The sequence below is a fragment of the Tursiops truncatus genome, chromosome 3, assembly GCF_011762595.2.
Source record: "Tursiops truncatus isolate mTurTru1 chromosome 3, mTurTru1.mat.Y, whole genome shotgun sequence".
In the NCBI taxonomy this organism is placed as follows: domain Eukaryota; kingdom Metazoa; phylum Chordata; class Mammalia; order Artiodactyla; family Delphinidae; genus Tursiops; species Tursiops truncatus.
Window position 1 is genome coordinate 152119134 of NC_047036.1, and position 13137 is coordinate 152132270.

General features: G+C 58.2%; 1 protein-coding gene across 1 annotated transcript; it reads left to right on the forward strand.

Moving 5' to 3' along the window:
- Positions 1-4661: 4661 nt before the first annotated feature.
- On the forward strand, positions 4662-12969 carry PRR7 (proline rich 7, synaptic). Its single transcript, XM_073802845.1, has 4 exons — positions 4662-5525; positions 6816-9832; positions 11602-12255; positions 12479-12969. The coding sequence occupies exons 3-4, from the start codon at positions 11844-11846 to the stop codon at positions 12874-12876; spliced, it is 810 nt and encodes a 269-aa protein (XP_073658946.1). The 5' UTR covers positions 4662-5525; positions 6816-9832; positions 11602-11843; the 3' UTR covers positions 12877-12969.
- Positions 12970-13137: the final 168 nt, after the last annotated feature.

Genomic DNA, 13137 nt, shown 5'->3' on the forward strand with positions numbered 1-13137 from the left:
GCCAGCTGCCCCTGCCTGCCTCTTTCTTGCCCCTGGTGGTCCAGGGGTCTTCCTGCTTCCCTGGCCCTGCTGGAAGTGGAAAGAGATTGGAAGTGGGGATAGTGGCGGCTGCCCTTCCAGCAAGGCCCAAGGGCCCCCAGGGCCGATCTTGGGGTAGCCTCTCCAGGCAGCCAGGCTTTGGTGGCCTCTGGGCCCAGCAGCTTCCTCAGCAGGTTGAGGCCTCAGAAAAGAAGCCTTGGGTCCCCGCTAGGTATGGGTTTGGCTCTGGAACCACTAGGGTGTGGGCCTGTGCTGGAGAGGTGGGCTCAGCTGGCAGTATCCCCTCCGAGGCCAAGGTGGCCTGGCTGCCGCTCGTGGGTTTGGAGCGGCCTGGGGAGTAAGGTGGGAGCTGCTGTTAGGAACACCTGCCCGGTCTGTCTTACCTGGACACCTGCCAGCTAGGAGCACCTGTCCAGTCTGTCTTACCTGGACACCTGCCAGTTAGGAGCACCTGCCCAGTCTGTCTTACCTGGACACCTGCTGTGTGATTTGCCCAGGGCCAGTACACATGTGTTAGAGCCATTCCTCTGCTTTGCCTTTGAAGCAGGAAATGTGGCTGGGCAGAGACAGACACTGGTGATGCTGGAAGTTAGGCTGTGGCAGAGGTGGGTGGAGACCAGCCATGTGGCCATCAGGGAAGATTCTCTGAAGGTAGCAGTTGAGCCAGGTCTTGAAGGAGACATTCACCTGGGGGACAGAGGAAGTTGGGGAGCATTCCACCTGTGCAGAGACTTGGGAGTGGCAGCCTGTTGACCACAAGTCTGTCCCAGACTTCACAAGTCTTTTCCTGGTCTGTAGCATCCCAGTGGCCCCAGCCCCCCAGGGATGCTCTGTAACCACCATAAGTGTTTGTTCCTTGCCTCTGGGCTGGGTACCCAGTGCCACAGAGGCCACATGAGCTTTGCAGTTGGATAGCTCTGGGTTCAAGTACCAGCCTGGCCACTTGCCAAGCTGCCTTTGCATAGGCCCTTCCCTCGTCTGGAAAGCTGGGTGTGATACCCATCGCCTCACTGGGCATCTATGAGAATCCAACTAAGTAGCCAGTCACCCCCTTGAGCCCCTGGGTCACTGGCAGGACTCTTGCCTGTTGGGGGTATGTGGGTGCTGGGGGTCAGGCTGATGGCTATCTTAAGGACAAGTCAAGGTTCCAAGTACCAACTTTGAAGGGGCCTCTGGTGGCGGCCTAGCTCTTGGTATGTGGAGTGCACACCGCTGCTTCTATTGACTTGAGGGAAATGGGGTAGGGAGAGGGCCTTACCTAGGTCTTCCAGCTGGTGAGCGGCCATTGCAGTTTGGAGAGGAAGCCAGCTGAAGATGAAGAAGCTGGAGGTGAGAGGTTGGGGCCTGAGGTGCTCCAGGCTTTCATGTGGGTGGTGGGGGGAGATAGGTATTAGTGTGCAGAAGCCACAGCCCAGCTCTGGGCAGGTGTGCGAGGGTAAATGAGTGCCAGGTAGCCGGGTGGGTCCAGACCTCCCACCAGACTCCCCTTAGGCTAGGTAGGAACTTCTTGGTTAGGGTTCAACCCACCCTAAAGTTCTTACCACAGTGGATGCTTGGCAGAGAAAACTCCCAGAATTCACTTCTTAACAAGCCTTGCCCAAGTTCACCTCCTCCATCCAGCCCTATGGTAAGAGCTGGGGGACCCAGATGGAAATGAGGCCCCTGCCAGCTTCGAGCTCTGTCTGGTAGGCAAGCAGACGTGGGGACAGTGGGACCCAGTGTGATCAGCACTGTAGCAGAGATGATGCTGGGACTGGGGGCCAACACCAAACAGGGGAGGCCCCTTGCCACAAAGGTGTCAAGTGGTACCCTCCAGGATACAGAATCAGATGTTCCCAGGGGAGGAGACGGATGGTCTAGCGCCTCTAGTGGTTTAGGATGGCTGAACGTGGGGTAGTGGCTGGAGCGGAGGTCAGCGAGACTCTGCCATCCTGGGCTTTGAAAGCTGTGTTAAGATGCGGGGTCTCATCTGGAGGGTGGGGCAGTCCTGAAGGGTTGTAGGTGGTTGTGTCAGGGTGTCTCCCTAGCATGTACAAAAGCACCCCATGTTTCCTTTGGGTAGACTCCCCTCAGTCCTTTTGGTTTATATGAGACTGGGCTTGCACCCCCTGCATACACATACACCCAGAGCATGTGACCCAGGTTGGGCTGTTAGGAATCTTTGGTTGCAAGTGACAGAGCTGTCCTATAGCTAACTTAGAAAGTGTTAAAGGGATATGGAGGGGCTTCCCTGGTGGTGCAGTGGTTAAGAATCCGCCTACCAATGCAGGAAACACGGATTCGAGCCCTGGTCTGGGAACATCCCACATGCCGCAGAGCAACTGAGCCTGTGCTCTAGAGCCCGCAAGCTACAACTACTGAGCCCGCGTGCCACAATTACTGAAGCCCGTGAGCCTAGAGCCCATGCTCCGCAGCAAGAGAAGCCACCACAATGAGAAGTTCATGCACCACAATGAAGAGTAGCCCACGCTCGCCTCAACTAGAGAAAAGCCCGCGCGCAGCAACGATGACCCAATGCAGCCAAAAGTTAATTAATTAAAAAAAAAAAGATATGGAGGAGCTGAGTGGGGAAGAATCAGAACTGAGGCAGCTCATCAAGGCACAACCTCCAGAAGCAATATGCTACAGCCATGTTTATGTCTCTGCACCACTGAGCTCCAGATCCAAGGAATCCAAATGACCAGGCTGGGAACCTGCCCACTGTACATCGGGGGCAACTAATGGGGTGAAATGAGTCCCCCAGTGAAATCAGGGTGCTCAAAGAAAAGGTAACATACTGGGTGGCTGAACACATATCCCTTCCCCCATACCTCGATTGGATCACCTATGGGCACTTGGCCAAAATGAATCCAAAAAGAACCTAGGGGGTTGCTAGAACTGTTGGGGAAGAATTGGGGTTCTCAGTTCCTCCGGGGATGGGTGACTTGTGCCTAGAGCTATGGGGTCATCCTCGCCACCATTTGGCGGCAAATTTGCTTGAAAATAATGCAAACAGAAGAGAACCGAGTGGAGAGAACAGATAAATGCCTCATTCCATTGCTGGAACACAATTGTGATCACAGCTAAAATCTACCCCTGGACTTCGCAGTTACATGTGCCAAATGCCTTTGAGCTCAAGCCTATTTGTTTTGAGGTTCTGTCACTTGGAACTCAAAATGCCCCAGCCAACATGATGGTGGAGGATGTTTTAGAAGACCACCCTAAGCATGGTGGAGAATTTGGACTGGAAACAAAGAACCCAATTAAGAGGCTGATGGACAGTCAGGTTCAGACTCAGCCTAGGTAGTGGGGCCCTCACTAGAGCTCACCTCTGTTCCCTGGGGATGAGCAGGGTCCATGAAAGCCAGGGCTATGGATCCAGCACTAGGTTTTCCCTGTGCTACTTCTTACTAGACATGTGATAGTGTGTGCTGGGAACACAGTGGGAAGGGCCGTGAGTTGGGAGTGGGCTATGTATTTGTGAGTTGGAGCCACATTGGGGTGCCTGCCTGCTCCAGCCCCTGCCCACTGCGTGTGTGCGGCGCCCGTCAGGATGTGGCCAGGGCCTGGACATGTGTGCGTTCTCCGGGTGGAGGTAGGTAGGTAGGTAGGTTCGTTCTCCATCTCAGCTCCTTGGCTGAGCATCCTGTGTGCTCAGCCGACGACGGTGTGCACCGGGTCTGCTAGCGTCTGCCGGGTCCGGACAGCCTGTTGCCAGGAGCTGTGCGGCGTGGCGTGGGCATTCCCTGTGCAGGGTGAACCCGGCGCCCTGCCTGCCGAGTCTCGGTGCGGCAGGTGGGTGCCGGGTCCTCAGCCTTTCGCTCCCGGGACAGCATCCTCGGCGGCGACTGACTGGGGGTGGGGGCCCTCTGCCGGCGGCCGCGCGCGCGCACGCCGGGCTCGGTACGCGCCGTGTACGCGCCCGTGCGCGCGCCCCGCGGCTCCAGCCCAGCTCTCGGAGCCGCCTTCGCTGCCACAGTCCGTTCCCTGGGGCCGCCGCCGCCTCCCCCGGGTCGCGGGCTCTGTCCGCGGGGCCCGTGCCGCTCGCCCCGAGCCAGGAGGACGAGCTCGAGGAGGATGCCTGGGCCCGTGAGTACCGCGGTGGCGGGCCGGTCGGGTCCGGAGCGCGGGCGGAAGATGATCCCGGGGCTAAGCCCCTCCCCGCGGGCGGCTCCGCGCCCTGGCCCCGGGTCGCCGCCCCGGACCCCCGCCCCGGCCGGCCCCTCCCCCAGCCCACACCGGAGGAAGGGAGGGAGGCAGGGAGAGAGAGGGAAGGCGCCAGTGAGCCAAGAAGCGGGAGCAGGGCGCAAGCCGCCGCCGGTTCGCTTGGAAACGGTTGCCACAGCAACCGGGTTGCGCTCCCCGGCAACGCGGCTGCAGGGCGGCGACCCCCTATCCCCGCCCCCACGAGGGGCCGAAGCCCCGGGGGACTCTCCCTCTCACGGTGGGGGGAACTTCGACCCTCTGGCCCGTCTGGGTGTTCCTGCCTCCACAGCCGTCGAGGGTGGGGGTGGGGGGCGAGCGGCCCCGTGGGCAGGAGCTGGCTCCCACGTGGCTGCAGTCGTCGCAGCAGGGCTCCTGGGGTGGCAGCAAACGTGGGGGCGGGCCAGCCCCTGGGCCAGCCACGGGAGGAGGAGGCATGGGTCCGGGGTCTGTGCCCGTCATCCCAAACCCAAACCCCACCACCACCACCCCCCGCCAGCGAAATGGCCTGACCCGAGTTGGGTGCCCCAAAGGTGATGGTCCCTACCAGGGGAGATGAAAGACGCTCGCATCCCTCCTCCTCACGGCCAGAGCATGTGCCAAACCGTGGCTTGGGCCCGCGGTGGGTCTCTGCTCCTCTTCTCAAGCCACCATTCTCCGGGAAGGGGTGGAAGGAGCGTGGGCAGTAGCAGAGGAAAGGACACTGCTGACCCAGGGAAGCTGAATCCCAGGCCAAATAGAAGCACCCGACCCCCTGTCTGGATCACAAGTGTCCCTTTCTTGTCTGAGCACAAAGCCCAGACTGTGCTGGGTGGCATGCAGGTTGGCCGGCAGGCAGGCCAGCGCCACATGGAGATGTCCTATCTTCCAGGGGAGCTCCTCTGAGAGAATGGCCGCTGAGTCAGAGGAAATGACCTCTGGCTCCCCTCCCAACCTCCCCTCAGTGGATAGCTTGCTGGGGGAGAGAAATGGCCCTCCTGCCATCTCTCCCGGGCCTGACTCAGCAGATGCCAGCCCCAACCGCAGGCCTTGGACCCAACATCCCAGTGACCACAACCACCCTTGGGTTTCCTTTCCCATCCAGGGAGGTCTCCTGGGTACCAGAGGTGACCATTACCTGGGCATGTGAGGCCTTGACATAGATGCCCTTAGATGGGTGGTATCCTAAGTCAGGCCTGAGTCTCCCACAGGCAGGAGTGCCTTTGGAATTACTCACAGGCTCCTTTCATTCTGTTCCTGCTGTGTGAGACCTGTGCTGAGCACTCTGCATCCATGATCTCCTAGTCCTTACAACATTGTGCAAGGTAAGTTTATTATCCCCATTTTAGAGATGATGACTCCAAGGCTCAGGGAGGTAAAATGACTTGCCCAAGGTTGCACAACTAATAAGTGGTGGAGCTAGGTTTCCAGTGCAGGTTTCTCTGCTGGCATGGCGCCTCTTTGCTATGGTATTGCTACATACTATCTCTTGTGAGCCAGGCAGAAAAGAACTGTAGAGCCTTCTAGAGGAGCATTCTTAACCTTCTTCTGCATTCCTCCAGTGAGGAAATTCCCTATGTCTTTTAGGCCTTGGCACACCTTTCCTTCTTCCAGCAAAATCAGCCAGATTCTTGCCCCCAGATGCTCTGTAGGACCGTGCTATGGCTGGGTTGCCTCCTTTCCTCCCCCCTTCCATTTTCTCTCTCTGAGGGAAGCTGAGCAGTGAGGGCTACCTCAGTCCCTTGGGAAACCCCCAAGGCCCTATTCCTTGGTTTGTGGGCTCTGTGGCCTGGTCAGCTTGCAGCCCTGGCTGTAGCAGAAGGAATTTAGCAATGATGGGCCCATGCACTGCTGGCCCCTGTGGGTGCTCAGTCTAGCTCAGGGGTTAGAAACCCAAATGCCTCCAAGGCCCAGGTGGACTAGGGCACTAATCAGCTGCAGTCTGTGTCACCATCTGAGAATGTGGACTTGGTATGACAAGGTTGTCCAGTTTTCAAGTTGACCCAGAAATGTATGTAAAATCTCCTGGTTTTTAAATCTTGGCAACTAATCATATTTTTAAAAAATGATTATGGGCCAACAAAACATGTCCATGAACTGTGTCAAGGCTGAGAGTCACAAGGCTGAGATCTCTAGTCCAAGGGAAAGTGATGGCAATTTTTGCTAGACCATCTCCAGGCTTGTGTAGATGTAGTTCCATGGGCCAGTTTCCACAGTTGAGCCTCTTGAGGCTGCAAGGTGCTGGCATTTGGTTTGTCAAGTGCAGCTGTATATGCTGGTGTATTTTCACATCCCCCATCAGTTCTGCTCCTACCTTGGCACTGCCAGGCAGGTCTCATCGTCTCTGTCATACAGGTGAAGAAACTTCAGCTCAGGCGTGGGAATAGCTGGGATGGGATTACACAGCCTGGGCAGGGTATAAGCAGGATTTGAACCCAGGGCTCCCTGCTCAGTGCTCTGCGTGTTCACCAGGCTGCCCCTCAAAAGAGGGTACAATCACCTCCGCTCCCCCCCCCCACAACCCCCGAGGTGTGGCCAACTCCCTTGGAGGGGCAGATCTGAGTACAGTAGACACCAACCCACTAGGGCCCCAATCTCTGTTGTCCTGTTTGCAGTTTCGCAAGCCCTGGGTTCCTGGCATTGTGCTGAGGTTGGATCACAGAGATGCTGCCTGCAGGTGAGGGTGTCAAGCCAGTACCTTGGCCTCGCTGGAAATGAGGTTCTGGCCAGCTCCGCGCCTGGCCGACTGTGGCAGCTGGGACAGTTGCCATCATCTCTCTCTGGTTTCAGTTCATTTGTCTTGGTGTGGGAGGAGTGTAAAAATGTCACCAATGCCTCCCTAAAATGGCCTTCCTGCCAGGACAGTGGGCTTTACAGTCCCCTGGATTTCATAAGCCCACAGGCTATGTGGGCCTGTACTGGCCCCAGCTCCCTCCCTGCCTGTAGAGTGGGGATGGCAGCAGCTCCCTCCTCGCTGAGGTAATGAATCTAGAGAGGTTAGCAGGGGGCTTGGCACGTGCAGGGCACGCAGGACAGGTGAGCGGTCACCTTTCCTACCCCACCCTCATTCCACACACCATACTCTCCTCCTTCTCTCCTCTGTCCCCCGGCCTGAATGCCTATTCCTTCACTTGACCAGCAACTCTGGTGTCACATCCACGGCTTCCCCTTGTGACCCAGAGCCCCTGTTGCCTGGGATTCCTTCTTTCCACTCCAGAGCCCCTGGTACACATCTCCACGTAGACTTTTCCTTTTATTCACATAGACGTATGCATCCTCAGCTTGCTTACAAACCTCCCTGTGAGGGCTGAGAGCTGCTTTCTCAATGACATTTTGGTGAATGGCCAACATTTCCCAGGAATGAACTAGATGCAGACCTAGCTCTTGAGGTATTCCTTGTCAGACAGCTAAAAGACCAAACAGGTAACTGGACACCTCCAGTTACTCCTTCAACAAGTGGTTTTTGAGCTACCGTATGCCAGATGATCAAGGCAGATGCAGCCCTCGTGTTGGACACAGGCCACTACAGAACACTGTGATTGATATCGTTGGACTTCTCATCCAGCCCTGCAGGGTGAGGTAGCTGGAGGCTGACACGTCCAGGGAGGTAACAGGTGAGGCTGAGGAGCACGCGCTGGGGCGAGAGCAGCGAGGCTGTGTAGCAGCTGGGTTCAGGAGCAGGCCAGGGGGAAATGGACAGTGTGGAGAGTGGCAGGCCAGGCAGAAGCACAGCGTGGAAGTAGAGAGAGTGGTGGCAAGCACGGTAATGGGGGCCCAGGTGAGAGATGACAGTGACCTGACCCAGCCAGCTGCGGGGGGGGACAAAAGGAAGTGGACAGATGAAGACACACTATACTGAGGGTTAAAAACAACAGGATTTGGCAGATGGTGAAAACGGTGGGCCCTTTGCTGAGATAAAAGAGCCAGCAGCAGATCTTTGGGGTCTAAGGTTAGGGGGCCGGGGTTCTCCATACAGAGGAGTAATGTGGGAGGTGCCCACAGCAGTGCACCAGGCCCTAGAGTAAGAGATCTGTGTGACCTTGGGGGTCATTTAATCTCTCTGAGCCAAGTGTTCTCATCTGTCAAATGGGCAGAATGCTCACCTAGTTTATGGGGTGACTGAGAACTCTCTGTGGCATCCAGCCCGTGGGCACACACCTCTGCACCCCCAGCTCTGAAACTGTGGACAGCAGTGCTCATGTTTGTTGGGCATCTCCAAGCCCTTTGTATGGATTAGCTCACTCTTCTCCACGGCCACTGACGAGGAAACTGAGACAACATGTCACCCTCCAGCTCTCACTCCCATCCCCTGCTGTGCACCCAGTGAGTGTGTGGCCTAAGAAAACCCTACAAAGTGATATACTCACAAACTCCACAAATAAACCAAGATGGAATCCTGAAAAACGTCCAAATAACCCGCAAAAAGGTAAGAAAAGAGAATAAGGAAACAAACAGAAAACAAATCATAAAACGGCAGACTTAAGGATGAATCTGGCCAAAGGCTCCGCTCCCAGCACACAGTTGGAGTTGGTATTTACTAGGGACCAGGCATGCGTCTGAAGGGGATGGGGAAGGTGAGTGGCTGTGAGCAAGAGGCAGGGTCTGAGTTTGAAGGGCGCCCCAGACCCGGACAGGAGCATGCACAGGTGTGAAGGGATAAAGGAACAGCCCTTTGGAAAGGCTTTGAGAAGCTTGGCTTGGTCAGGAAGAGCACTTGGAAAAGCCTGAATTAATTCCTTGACATTTATATATTGGGCAACTACTGTGGGTTAGATGAGATATTACTGAGCAACTCCTATGGACCAGCCCTGTGTGGGGGGGGGTCAGAGGGCCAGCTCAGCTGTGAGACCTTAAGCAGACTTCCTCTCTCAGACCCACAGAGGCCAAGTCTGTAAAATTCAGCAATAGTTCCTGCCTCTCAGCTGGAGTTTAGCTAAATTAGAAATAAAAATACCCACCAAGGTTTGTCTACTGTGTGTCAGGCCTTGTTCTGGGCCCCTTCCACACAGAATCTTATGTGATCTTCAACACTGCCTTCTCACTGGGGGTCATGCCCACTTGATAGATGAGACAGGCTGAGAGGCGACAGTGGCACCCAGTGGGTCTTGGGTGTGGCCTGTCCCAATCCTCCTAATGCCCAGCGAGCTGAGCTGGACCCCTCAGGGCACAGTCCCTGTCCTTTGTTCCGTGTTAACCCTAGAGCTGCCATTCCATCTCTCCTTCACCCTGTAGCCTTTCCCACTGTTGGGCTGAGGACTGGTTGCCAGAAGCACCAAGTTTTGGTGGGAAGGAGTAGGAAGGCGCGTTTTGGCTACAGGCTGGCCAGCCTGGCCAGTGTCCCCACGACTGCCAAATCTCCTGTACTGAGTGCTCACGTGCATTTATTTACATCTCACTCATCACTTAGGGGAAAGTGTTTCAACACAGACTTTGGATTCACACTCAGGCTAAATCCTAGCTCTTCCCCTTATTAGCTGTGTGACCCAGGGCAAGTCACTTCCTTCTCTAAGACTGTCTCATCCATCAAATGGGCATGACCCCCAGTGAGAAGGTGGTGTTGAAGATTGCATTAGATTACTCTGCATGGAAGGGGCCTAGAATGAGGCTTCACACAGTAGACAATCCTTGGCAGGTATTTTTATTTCTAATTCCGCTAAACTCCATCACCTCCAGCCCCAGAAGTGCTTTCCTGACCCAGAGCTGTTCCTACTTTGCAGGCCAAGGAGCCCCCTAGTTAGGGCCAGCTTCCTCAGAGCACTCCTGAAAATTCCTGTGGGCTCAGGAAAAGGAGAATAACAGATTTAATTAACTCCCAGTGACTGGCAGCATCGTGTTTTTATCTGGGCTGCGTCACCATGGCAGCCTCATGGTGGGGTTGTCGAGGGGGCGGGTGGAGCTATTGTTCCTGCCATTGTGTGTTCTGGAACACAGGCCCAGGAGAAAGGGACTGGCACGGGCACCAATGGCACATGGCACAAAGCAGTCACGGAGTCAGAAAGGAGCCATCTGGGGGAGAAGTGTGGGGTGGCCTGTGTGGCCTGGCTTCCCCCCAGCTTGCTCTCAGACCAGTCTAAGTCAACTTAATGTGGGGTCCCCAGCTTGGGGCTCAGGCTCACTGTGGCCCCCAGAGCTGAATGCATGTGTGCCTTGGTTGGGCATGCTGAGGATGGGGGGTCCATGGGGCTCCTGGAAGAGACCCACAAAGTAGCTCAAGCAGCAGCACTTTCCCACCCCAGGCTAGGGTTTTGTGGCCAGGCTTGGGTTCAAATTATGGAACCGTCAACTGCCATCCACACAGCTAATTGTGTAAAATCTGTAAAACAGGAATAATTTGTTACCCCAAAGGGTTGTATGTGAAAGCCCCTGGGTATAAGGCAGTCAGGAAGGGGTCATTCCTGTTCTGAGGGAGTGGTGAACAGTCGCCTGTCCCTCCTCAGTTAGGGCTCCCTCCTACATACCTCTTAGGATGCAAGGTTCCCCTCTCAACCCTGGCTGTGGAGAGGAAATGGAACTAGAGGTGCCCATCTGGAGTGATGTGGAACCAGGTGGTACCGATTACTTGAGCTAATTTTCCTACCCTCTGCAGAGAGGGAAAGGAATTGGGGGAAGAGACATGGCGGCCTGGAGCTAGAAGGGCAGGGCCAAGTGGGGCTGCGCATGGGTAGGAGGCTGAGGAAGCGGAGACGGAGCTGGGATTCAGCGAGCGGAGGCGCCTAGAGTAAAGGAAAAGAGGGAACGGCCCACGCTCGGCGGCGCGTTGGGCTCAGACAAAGGCTGGTAGCACGCAGTAGCCGCGGGAACCAGCCGCCCGATCGCCCCCTACAAGAGCTGAGACAAGCAGGAAGCCGCGGTGCGGTCCGGAATGTTACACGCTTTGGACATCCAGGGTTGGGAGCGGATACAAGGCCTAGGGCGCCAGGGGCTGCCAGGTGTGTATGCATAGGGCTGAAGCTGGGCACCGGCGGGCTGCTTGTGGGGCCTAGGAGGTGGACCACCTTTTCTCCGCCGCAAAACAACTGCGTCATGGCTCCCCTTCGGCGCCCTGGGAGTCTGCCTATGGGCCTCTCGAGCCCTTTCGGAGCTGGGGTACCCTGCACCCCGGGGATGCGGATGGCGAATCTCCGTTCGCACTGAGGTCGAACCTGGCATTCGCGCGCCCCCTGCTGGCCTGCCTGGAGTCACCTCGGCTGGGAGGCGGCGGCGGCCGGGTCTCAGATACGGGAAAGCCCTACGGGGGAAACCTCTGAGCGTGACGTCATCCAGGTGACGTCACCGGGCCCCCGCGGAGTGCGGAGGTTCCGTAGAGGAGGCTTCCCCGGGATTGCGCAGGGCACCGGCGCGGGCAGGGAAGTCGTCCGGGGCTACAGCACGCCTTCACCGCGCCCTGTGTCTGTCCCACAGGTCCCGCGCGGCCCCGGGTGAGGCCCGCCAGCGTGCCTGTCGGCGCCATGGGAAGGAGCGGGCGCCGCTGCTGCTGCCCCCTGCGTGCGCGCGCACGACTTGAACCCAGCTGCGGGCAGCCCCCGGCCGCGGGTCCCCGAGTGACGCTGGAGGCATCTGGGAGCTTGGCGCGGGCCCGGGGCCACGTCGAGGAGCCCATTGTCCAGTGAAACAGCCGAGGACCCGCCGCCCGCGCCGCCGCCATGGTTATGTCCCAGGGCACCTACACGTTCCTCACGTGCTTTGCCGGTTTCTGGCTCATCTGGGGTCTCATCGTCCTACTCTGCTGCTTCTGCAGCTTCCTGCGCCGCCGCCTCAAACGGCGCCAGGAGGAGCGGCTGCGTGAGCAGAATCTGCGCGCGCTTGAGCTGGAGCCCCTTGAGCTCGAGGGCAGCCAGGCCGGGAGCCCCCCCGGCCTGGCGCCCCCGCCACCACCTCACCGCGGCCGTCTCGAGGCGCCGGCGCACGCCCACCAGCACGTGCACGTGCACCCGATGCTGCACCACGGGCCCGCGCAGCCGCACGCGCACCCGCACGCACACCACCACGCGCTTCCGCACCCACCGCCGCAGCACCTATCAGTACCGCCGCGGCCGTGGAGCTACCCGCGCCAAGGTAAGTACCGACCTCCACCAGAGGGCAGCCTGGGTCACTAGGGTGGGCGAGGCCTCGTCAGGGGGCGGGCTCGCTGCTTACCCGCGGGGCTTCCACAGGACAGCCTCCTTGAGAAGCTAGGAGGAGGGAGCGGGCTGGGTCTGGGGTTGGCGGCTGGCCAAGGCCTCTGCGGGAGGCTGAGGACGGAGAGCCTCACGTCCTCGGACCGCTTCCCACTTCGCAGCGGAATCGGACACGTCCAAGCCACCGTGCTACGAAGAGGCGGTGCTGATGGCCGAGCCGCCGCCGCCCTACAGCGAGGTGCTCACGGACACGCGCGGCCTGTATCGGAAGATTGTCACGCCCTTTCTGAGCCGCCGCGACAGCGCGGAGAAACAGGAGCAGCCGCCGCCCAGCTACAAGCCGCTCTTCCTGGACCGGGGCTACACGTCGGCGCTGCACCTGCCCAGTGCCCCGCGGCCCGCGCCGCCCTGCCCTGCGCTCTGCCTGCAGGCGGACCGCAGCCGTCGGGTCTTCCCCAGCTGGACCGACTCAGAGCTCAGCAGCCGAGAGCCACTGGAGCACGGAGCTTGGCGCCTGCCGGTCTCCATCCCCTTGTTCGGGAGGACTACAGCCGTATAGAGGGCGCCCGGCGTCCCGGGCCCCACCCGCGGACTCCTGGCCTGATTGCGGGGCTTTTTAAACGCTTCCCTTGGACTGCGGAGGTGGGGGTGGGGGGCGGGGCGGGAGGGAGGGATTTCTTACCCCGTTTGTTACATTTTGAGGATAATAAAGGTGTGTGATCTGGTTTGGTACAAGCGGAGGGGGCACCCACTGCTTGCACCCAAGGTTCTGGCGGCCAGGTGTGCCCGGCCTTATCGGGACCGAACCTTGTTGCGCCTT